At 31.5% G+C, this 11,315-nt stretch overlaps 1 protein-coding gene across 1 annotated transcript in view; it reads right to left on the bottom strand.

Annotated features, from left to right (window-relative positions):
- The window catches only part of LOC106458295 (60S ribosomal protein L44-like), a 12,748-nt gene extending 1,722 nt beyond the window's left edge, over positions 1-11,026 (bottom strand). Inside the window, exons 1-3 of the mRNA XM_013917791.2 lie at positions 10,976-11,026; positions 5,466-5,574; positions 4,481-4,548 (exon numbers count right to left, since the gene is read on the bottom strand). Coding sequence (XP_013773245.1) covers positions 4,481-4,548; positions 5,466-5,574; positions 10,976-10,978 — 180 coding nt within the window. The 5' untranslated portion in view covers positions 10,979-11,026. The remainder of the gene's footprint in view (positions 1-4,480; positions 4,549-5,465; positions 5,575-10,975) is intronic.
- Between the last annotated feature and the right edge of the window lie 289 nt (positions 11,027-11,315).

The following is an 11,315-nucleotide window of genomic DNA, read 5'->3' as shown; positions in this document are numbered from 1 at the left end:
ATTATATATATATATATATATATATATATATATATATACACATTTGAATAACTAAAAAATCATAAATTACTTCATCAGTTTCATAGGATTCTGCTATAATTTATCAAGTTTAGTAACTAAGATGTATTTAATCCAACAAAATATGAAATTTTGAGCAGACTAAAGACACCCTACCTCCTTGAAATCTTGGTTCAAAAGAAAGAAATGGCATCCAAGCCCATTAAAATGGCTGAGAAAGCCACTAGGGTGACATTCTGAGCTTTCGATTGGTTGTTCATGTCATATATAGAAGTACGTGTATATAAGGAAGCGTTTCCAAAAATGGAAAGAAATGGGCAGGGTGCCACTGTGTTTGATTCATTACATGAGCAATAATCTTAAAGAAAATATAAGAGGTTTTTATCTTATATTCTAGCTTGTCAATACAGGAAATTTGAGTTCCTAATTCGTACAAAATTATAGACTTAATATTTTGACATCATAAACAACTAATTTGAACCAGTGCTGCATTCAACATACTACATGACACAAAAATCAATGTTTAACTGTGCTTTTTTAATATTTAATTTTAAATTAAGAAATTGAGTAATGAATAATACTAAAATTCGTATTATAGTCTACAGTTTGATACCAAACTTACTGACATAAATTCAAGAAATAGTAGTTCAATTAAATTTTGAATGCGAGTCAACAAATGCAACGACATGGCCTTTCCCCCGTGACCCGTCTGGAAAGGGTTAATTAATTCTACACTGACTGGATACTTCATATGCACTCTTGTACAGGTATAACAAATAATCCAAGTACTTGCAGATGAAAAAGAACCAAGTTGTGCATTATGTCAGATTATATGTTAGCATTAGCTATCATGTTACAGTTAGTCTGCATGTAAGATAACAGCAACAATAAGGCTCTGTGTAAGCTTTCAAGAGGGACATGATAGTAGGTGCTCAACAAACAAGTGTTACTTATGATTTCTGTATATGATTGTTCAGTCATCTATCTACCAACAGTGGCAATCAACAAGGAAATATCTTTCACTAGAAAAACTGAAACTTCAACAAAGCCATACAAAAGAGGTTAAATCAAATGTTTTAAAGCTGTTGATATCCAACCTGAACACTGTTCATTATAAACGAATTGTCAGAAGTGTGCCAGGCAGTCCAATGAATTATTTTACACAGTTTCTATACTAATAGTAGGTTATTAGTATGAATAAAATTGCACGAGGAACTTGACCAATTTTGTGGTCATCTAATAATGCAATGTGCTGTAAAGATATGAGGGATGTTTCCTGTTTTGGGAGATTTTCTTTTAATTTATCATCATCAGTAAAATTGGAAATATAAACAGATATAAACAATAAGTTTCAAGTCAAACCCTTGAGGGGTACCACTAGTCTTATTTTACAAAAGGAAATATTTAAATAAATTCTTAATCTTGACTTATGCATGTAACATGATGCATATCCTCCCCAATTCTCTTGTGATTCCCTTCTAAGACTGTCAGATGCCAAACTATCAGAAGCTTAGACTAAAGATATTGACTGACAAGTCAGACTGTAAAATATAAACCCTCTACCTTCACATTGTCATAGCTTTGAACGTATTTTACTATATCATGTGCCCCTTTTATAGACGTTTATAGAGTATTTTGTCCTCCGCAAGTACCCTGCTAAAGGTTCTTTCTTTCTTTCTGTCAGGCATTTCAAGATAGTTCACCCCAGATTGTTTATAAATATAACTCTCTATGTGTGTGTGTGTGTTATTATTGAGCTACAAATGAGTAATGGAGTTTTACCCTATTTGTAGTTTAATTAATAAAGCCAGTTAAATTATAGTACTTTTGTATTCTAAATTTAATACTTGAAATATACTCTTAAAATATTTTAGACCACCATTATTTTAAAAAGATCTGTTGACATCAAGAAAAGGAGGGAGTCCAGAAGAGTAATACTAAATTTATGTATATATGTTTTATTTATTGTTTGTTAAAAGTTAGTAAAATGTATAAATTTGAAATTTCTTAAATCAGATAAGGAAATCTGAATGAAAAAATAATTTCTCATGATAGTCAATATTGTAGCAGACCGTGTATTCAAGTCTTGTCTATAATTCATTTCATGTTGTGCTCCTAACTCAGCTGTTTATTTGCACAAAGCTCTCTGGCTGTAAAAACTAGTTTTTAGTGTATTATGAGGGACTTTGTACAATTTGTACAAGTGCAATTGTAATTAAATAAAACTATTAACCCTATTAACTTTGGCTGTAAGAATATATAGTTTATGATTCTCCATTACCACATGCAGTCTTTCTAGAAAGAAAAATAAATATAATTTAGATGTATTATATATTTTTCAACTTTTTTTATTCTACATTGCTGATATTTATACACTTAGTATTAAAGTAGAAGAAATAAATTCAGAATCATAGTAAATATTGCTATTTATAGCTTCATAGAAACTGGGTTGGTGCAAAGCACCAATGTTGATCATATTGAGTTAAGAAAATTTTAAGCCATGGCAGAGTGGCTCAGAGTTTTTCCCAAGTACAAACTTTTATCGCAAAGCTCCGCCACCTCTTGACTGATTTAAGACATACTTACAGTTTTTAACTCAGGAGGTTAAACACTTTGAATTGATGTAATTTACTATGCCCAAGGTCTCAAACATTAATTTATTCTAATGCCACCTAAAAGAATTTCAATTTGTGGGTGGACTGGTAGAGATCCTGATGAGTAATAAAATCAAATCGGTGTACACGCATCCCACACTTGGTATTGCTGGAGCACAAAAAGGTAAAAGGTCTCACAGATTAATTTACTTTAATCCTGCCTAAACAAATTTCAAGTGCCATGGCTACTGAGGATTCCTTCTTATTAACCAACCTTTGGAGATTTACTCAAATTCCATAAAAACCTAACTTACTAATCAATCCTCATGATGAACCTTACAAGATCTTCTGGAAGTCTAGATATACAACATCAGGAATACCTCATATAGACAAGCAATAGTCTAATGAAAAAATCGTCATCAAATAATAGATAAGAAAACCCCTTCTATAGCTATGCTGAGGGTTTAGTCAGCTTCCAACCTTCAAAATGCTTGTTCTAAGTGACCCCTGACAACAGATTCCAACAACACAAGTCAGGCTAAACACTGTAAATTCTATAAATGTAATTGTTTCACATTAAAGAATACACTGTACATTTCATGACTTGACAACTGTCAGCAGGAGTTGTATTAAGACAGTAGGTTACTTTTCATTACATGACAGTATTAATAGTTATCTTTACCTTCAAATTCAATTTACTCTCTTGCTATGAGATTGGTCAATTTTGTATTTGTTTACATTTCCTTGCTATAACTTATAATAAACTTTGTATATCTTCACAAAATTTGCCAGACTTTTGGTAAACATCACAAGTCTTTCATACCCATAAAATCAGGTTTTTTAATGAAGTATTTTTACTAAAGACTTGTCCATGAATATATATAGTGTTTCTATGTACTAGTTGGTGTGATAAGTGATTTCCCCATTAAGATTAATAACACTTTTCTTCACCTCAGAAACCTCAAGTTTTATCTGTATAATTACTAAAACCTAAATAAATTTCAACTTTTTTTCCATTAACACTTCACATCTTATCTGTTATTTAGTCTGCCTTAACTTTATACAAGATTGACCCATTTGACTGACCATCGCAGCCAAAAATTGTAAGCTAGAAATCACTTGGCAAGTATGCAACTCATGTTACACTATCAAATTACATTATACACGAGCGAACGTAACTCATGAAAACATATTATGTATTTCACCCAATCTAACCTTAACTAACACAAGTTTCCTATTGTTATATTTTAGTTACTTTTATAATATATAAGGAATATACATAAATAACAAGAAAAAAATAATTACCTGGGTCTTTTTGTTTTTACTTTTGAATGAAGATGTAACTTAACCCTACCTTTTTATACTAATGGAAGTACTGCACTAAATTGTTTAATTACATAATGCACCAAAGAACACTGAATAATAACATATAAAAATCAGACAATGTCCCATAACTATTACAATTTTTTTGGCTTTCTAACTATGCAACAAGAGCTGTTAAAACTTCATCTAAGCTCATTGATGTGTTTCTGATGGGAAACAAGTTTGAACTGAAAGTGAAATTGACAATTCTTTTTACAGAAAACAATGTAACATAATACATCATTTGACAGAAGAAAATCTTGTTTTTCTATTGGTTATAAATAATATAGTATTGAATGTCAGAGAAAACTATTGGCAATTTCTGAAACACAGGATGTGACAGATGGATCTGGTTGTCTATTTCATGGCTCTGTAACCAAATAAAATTGAAGGCTATGAATATTATGCTCTGCTTGAGTGATGACAATATTATAATAAGTAATTTATGTTAAATATTATACTTCTTGATGCAATTAATTTTGACTTTTCTTAGTTAGAAATCTCACCTTTTTTCTAAAAATAGGCTTTGTCTGTCCACCATAACCCTGCTGTTTCCTGTCATAACGACGTTTACCTAAACAAAAAAAATTTGATATTTTAGATAATTTATTAAAATTCCTTTTCTTGACAAACTATCCAGATAATGCAATTGCTTTCTTTTTTAATATCAGCTAAATAGTTAGGTTCAATACATTATATTAAAACAATTTGAGTCTCATCACTTCATTACAGATCAAGTTGTCACATTCAGCCATGCTTTATTGGATACCCATGCATCTTGACAACAGCCCTGCACAAGTTTCTACTACAAAAGGCCGTGTTTTAAGGCTGTCATGTTCAAAGCACACCACTCTTCCCAGCATACTTTTCAAAATACATATGGTGTACAAGGACAATGCTTTTCTAACTCTAGTTTCAGCAGTTCAATCATATACACTCTCCCATAGGTCCTGCATGCAGCAATTTTATTTCCACATGGAATATTTCATAAATACTATTTCCCTCTTCCAGTTACTTGCGGTATGTGAAAATTGAAGAGATGCTGTGTAAGCAATTTGTATACCTTTTACAGATGGGAGCCCTTCTGGATAATGCTGCATACTTGTTAGCTTTAGACATGTAGATGGGTTTTGCCACTGAACTTTGCATTCATAAATTCTCACCTATTAAAAGACACCACACTTTGTATGTCATGACTGTGGTTCAAGTTGTTACAGGTTTCTTTATGAATGGTCTTGGTACCTCCACATGATCCATAATCCTTTGTTTTCCAATATTCCAATTTCAGGAGAAAAAGTTCAAGAATATTTCCTGAATTTCAAGAATTATTTCAGTTTTTTCTTAGAACCTCTAGCTTCAATCATTTATTATTATTTTCTTTTATAAAAAACATACTTTAACTCATGATTTTCTATACCATTTGTCCATCGACAATGCTCTAAATTAGTCTTTATGTGTTGGCAAATGTTACTGAAACCAAAATCTACTTACCTTGTGCATAGATTGAATCCTTTCCCTTTTTGTATTGGGTTACTTTATGGACAGTATGCTTTTTGCACTTGCCCTTACAAAAAGTACGCCTGGTTTTTGGTACATTCACCTTTAGGAAGAAACAAGGATATATTAATTTCCAATATTTTACTTTATTTATATTCTTATCTATACATCAAACCAAGTGTTCTACAAAAGTTAAAAAACACCTTTATGTTATGCTTAGTTACTTAAAAAACCTTTGAATATAATCAAGCATTTTGCAATGGGTAAATACTGATTCTATTTAGCACCATACGTAACAAGCTAATTTGGTATTAATTCTTACATTAAATAGTTCATCAACCTTAAATCAAATCCCTCTGGAATTGGATTAACATGACTAACTTCAATCATATTGGTTTCCCTTACACCACTTACTTTCAAGTTTAAGAAAAGTCTTAAACACTAAAAATTAATATTACATATTGTAGCAAACAAAATTTCATTTAAGGTCTAAAAACACGTCAAGTTTGATCTAGACATGCATCCACAGTAACAGCCTGTGAATCTTGTATGACAAAGTATTTGTTTTAGAGCAAAACCACATTGGGCTATCAGCTGTATCCACTATGGGGATCAAATCCCAGATTTTAAGTGTTACAAGTCCGTAGACTTACCACTGTCCCACCAGGGGATGTGTCAATGTAAGTGGTTGGAACAGTCCATTCTATTTTGACATAGCAAGGAATATTTGGGGTATATGTTATTAATTAAATAGTAAGCTTCATACAAAGTTTATCTGAACAGAAACATAGTTTGTATAAATATTACACACAATGTTTGTGTGAGTAAAATATATTTAAGGTGCTGATTCATCATACCAGTAACAAGGCAATTTTAATGGTTTGTGACTAAGCTCACTGATCCATTCAACCTAGACCTATCCTGCCATCATGCTATACTTGCCTGTTCAAACACGAGACTCAAACATTAATACACATAACTCGTTTGTTGTTAAATCAGCATTTTCAAGGTAGATATCTTGCAGATAGTGTAGACTATAAGTCTGTAATGAAAGACATAGTTTGACCTTAAAGGATCAGAGCACCTTACCAAATGAAGGTTCAAATCTTCAACAGCAATTATTCTACCCTTTTATTCTACAGGTAATCCACAGAGATGAAATAAAACATTCATATGCATTATTTAGAACAGTAACATTGTTTTTATATTTCAAATGCATGTTATGCACATGCATTTGATGCTATTTGCAATACTGATATACTTACAAACAGTAAGCACGCATTGCAAAAGCACCCTATTGCAATCCAATCATAAGAACTGCAGCCGACTTGAACAAAACAGATCAAGTCATCTGTCCAAGCAGATTAACAATCAGTCTCTTCAACATAAAATTGAGTAAATAAACATACATCTTGAAAAGAAGGAAGTGTACAAGACACTGGTGCCCCTTTCATGTTTCATACTTATTCTATCATTACACTTCTGTTTTGGACACTAGGCATTCTGTACATTTTATTGAAGCAATGCAGCAGATAAACCTAATTTAACTTTACCAAAAGTTATGCTAAGTCAATGTTTACCATGGTGTAGTTGTCAACTGATTGACACAGTTACTTTACAATACAACTATCTTAACCTTACATAGTTCAACACAAGTCTAAGCATTTATCTTCATAAGGTCCCTTTTAGTCTAGCACATGGGCTAACTCACTTTAGCAAAATCACCTTAAATAAGCAACTGAATTAAAACAAGAACTTGTCTACTAGCATAAAAGGTCATACACACACAGGCTTCACTATTGTTTTGTGGATATTTAGTCAGAACTTTTCAATCTCACAAAATAACATGAAGTTTATGTATATTTATGTAATTCACAATACTAAAATAACTCAATATGTAGGTTAGGTATTTTTGTTTTAAGTAGATTTAATATGTAACATTAAATTACTTAAATAAAGAAGTTATGTAATTGCAAGGAAATCCATTAGAAAACAATTTAAAATATCCAAATATAGCTGGTCTTGTATTCTTCAAACAATTTAAAGAATCCTTCAAAAATCTCAAATTACTTTACTGAAAAAAGTTGAATAACAATTTTCCCTTTCACAAGGTCAATATTAATTCATATTTGGTATCAGGCTATGTAAGGAAGTGGCTAGGTGGTAATGACAGCATCCATGTTCCCACAGACATGGCTTTTATTAGGGTGTTTCGTTGATTTTTATACAGTGAAAAAAAAAATGCTATTGGATTCTGCAGTTTAAAATTAGTAGATGTACACTGCCACTGCAAGTATATATTTAATAATTAATGAAAAATAATTAATAATTATACCTGTAAATTGACCTTTTGCACCACATAACTATCTCAATGGGACAATGCTAACAAAATGACTGTGATTGATGACTTTACCGGCTAACCTGAGACACTGAGTGAAACCTATGACAAAGCGAGACACTATGTAGTCCTAATACAATACTTCAACTGAACACCCATATGCATGAATACATATATTGATAAATGGAGTGAAAATTGTAAACAACCAAATGTTGAAAATGACCTATGAACTTACATATGTACCTATAAAAGTAAAGGAGAAATGGTGTATTCTCATTGGTTTTAAAGTAAACTAAACTACAACATGATGTATAACAAAATGTTGTCAAGCCAATGTGTGGTCTGCTTAACTTTCCAATTAATCATTTTTTGATATGCTCTCAATTCAAATTGGGCAGACATATCTATATATTAGTTTACGAATAATGTAATGTGCACCACAAAGTTTATTGTATGGCCTTGTTTCTACAAATTCAATGGCTACAAAGAATCACAAGTCATTGTAAAGTTTTGTTTGTGTATTTTCAAATAGAAAATGCTTCTGGATCAAATGAAACTGCCCACTGATCCTTACTGGTCCAGCCAATTTGAAACAACATTGTTTTTCTTTTAACATTTGCTTGCTGCCAAATGGCAGAAGAAAAATGTAGCAATCATTACGATTTTTTAAAGCCAATTTTCAACTAGTGAGAGTACAGTTGCCTTGAAATAAGCCATGCAAACTTGGCATGTAATAGTTCGTTTGTTGTGTGGTATATAATAACATAGACCTCGACAATATAATAACATAGACCTTGGCATGTAATAGTTCGTTTGTTGTGTGGTATATAATAACATAGACCTCGACAGTTTGTCTTGAAATTTTTTCATGTTCTACAGTAATTCCATTTGACTCCAACATGTATAGGTATTTCACAAAACATCATATGTACTTTAACACAAGTGAATAATTTTCATTGAAATCGGGTCATATTTTGTTATGCTTAAAATATTGACAACTGCTGGCTATAGATTTCTCTAGACTAGACCAATTGCATCATGAAAGTCTTATCGATCATTATAGAACCCACAAGAATTACACTGCTGGAGTATAAACAGATAACCTGCAGTGTCATTTCTGGATAGTATTTGTTTATGCATGCACTTTGACATTTTTTTCTTTTCAATATTATTTATTCATCTCTATGGCAACAAGATGTTGTGTAAGTGACCCAAACATATTCTGTGATATTTGTTGTAAAGAAACAAAGACAAAACATTACAGAATTTGTATTACGCATATTTTAGAATAAAACTTGGGGACAAAGACAAAACGAGGGCTCTGCACAACGTTTGCACTGTTTGTGTCAAAGAGTTCAGACAATGGACTAAAGGTAAGAAAGTCTTTACCTTTTGGAATTCCAATGGTCTGACATACGCCTAGAAACCACACAGTAACTGCTATTTTAGGTCATGTAACATGCAAGGCTACCACACTAAATAAAAAGCAAATTTCTTATCCAAACCTGCTATAAGACCTGTTGCTCATGGACCTGATGTACCTATACCTACTCCACTGGAGACTCTTGATACAATTTCATCTGATTCTGAAGTCAATAGAAAAAATGATGATAGAGATTGTTTTTAACCTGTAAAGTCTGATGAACCACAACTTTTCACACAAGGTGAATGATTTGGGCCTTCCAAAAGTATTTATGTGGGCAATTCCCAGCTCTTTCAGAAGCAAAACTTTAAAGGGTTTTTTGTTGGGCCTCAGATTAGGAAATTTACTTCAGATCAACAGTTCGAATGAACAATGGTGAAAGTTACAGCATGGATTGCCTTTAAAGATGTTATTGACAAATTTTTAGGAAACAACAAGGACCCAAATTATGAAAATATTGTCAATAATATACTCAATAAATTAAAAGATTTAGGTTGTAATATGAGCTTAAAAGTTCATTTTTTATACTCGCATATTGGCTATTTCTCTGAAATTCTCAGAGCTATAAGCAAAGAACAAGGGGAAGTTTCATCAAGGTATTAGGGAAATGGAAAGGTATCACGAAAGGTGGAACATCAACATGATAACTGATTATTACTGGTCATTGAAACGAGATGGTCCAGACACAATACATAGATTTCACAAAAAAAATCAGGATGAATGAGGATGCATGTTTGTTTGACATCAATGTTCTCCCCTTTTCTTTATCTTGTTTGTATTTTTGTTAACAAACATAATAAAAAAATGTTCATTGTAGTAAACAAAATATTTTGATCTAAGTAAGTTTTTCTTCTTCCCGATTTGTAAAAAGTCCTTACGTGATAGCAAAAAATGAATATTATTTTTGAAATCTGCATAGCTGAATTATGGAAAATCTGTAATTAAACCCAAAACCACTTTATTAACTTTAAATTCGCAGGTCTGTGTAATTGGTATTTTGTTTATATATTCACACTTCTGTGGCCAGGAACTATAATTCTCTGAGAATCCTTACTTCTATAGTCCATGAATATCTCCAAAGCCAGGAAGGTCAACAAATAAGTTTCCCGATAAATAAATGGATATCAACCCTATAATGGTGAACGCTGGTTTGCACAACAACAGTAGTAAGTAGAAAGTTCACATGAGCAATACATCTGTGTGATCCAGAATGCTTATCAAAATATTCAGATCCTTTACACAGTATAAATAAAAGAAAAAATTAAATAGCACTATTTATACCATACGATAAAAATCACTACTTCGTACTTTAAGCATGAACTGCTTTTGTGAACTGCTCAGACATGATTTGCAATAGTCTGTAAACCATTTTTTTTTAAATTAGCTGATTCGGACACAAGACATCGCCATTACCAGGTTTACTTTAACTATTATAAATGTAAAACATAACCACTTAAGTGTCCAATCACGTATGCTAAATGAGATTCTAAATAATTTAACAGTTAAGTCAATGTGCACATCATTAAAACTAGTACTTTAAGCCTAATTTAACCTAAACAAGTTTCAACTACATAAGGAAGAAAATGTCAAAAATTTAAATATTTGTTAACGATACCCGTAATAACACATTTAAACAAATATGCAAAACTAACTTAGTCTTTCCAATTTACAAAATATATCATTAAATTGACATCAAAGCTGATGACTTTTGATTTCCAAAAATCATCAGCGTACACTACTCACCATCTTCCTTCCTTAACACGGAAAAGAAAAGAATGTTTCATTGTGGCACCATCTAGAGGAGAACGACATTTATTTCATTTTTATTATTATTTTTCTGACATACATATTTATATCATTATCTTTTTTATCGCAACAAAGTGTTGTACTTTGATAATCAAAAATTTCTTTTATACTTCTCCAAATTAACATTTTTCTTATTTTAAGGATTTTAATGATAAAATTGCTCCCGAAGGTGCAATAACAGAAAATGTGCATATACAAAATGTTTATCCCTAAAAACACGCTTATTTTGTTTCCCTAAATATTTCATTTACACGTAAAAATGTAGACACTTCGAGTA

This window comes from Limulus polyphemus, unplaced genomic scaffold, assembly GCF_000517525.1.
Source record: "Limulus polyphemus unplaced genomic scaffold, Limulus_polyphemus-2.1.2 Scaffold440, whole genome shotgun sequence".
In the NCBI taxonomy this organism is placed as follows: Eukaryota; Metazoa; Arthropoda; class Merostomata; order Xiphosura; family Limulidae; genus Limulus; species Limulus polyphemus.
The sequence above is the reverse complement of the archived record's forward strand: the minus strand, read 5'-3'. Positions and strand labels throughout refer to the sequence as shown.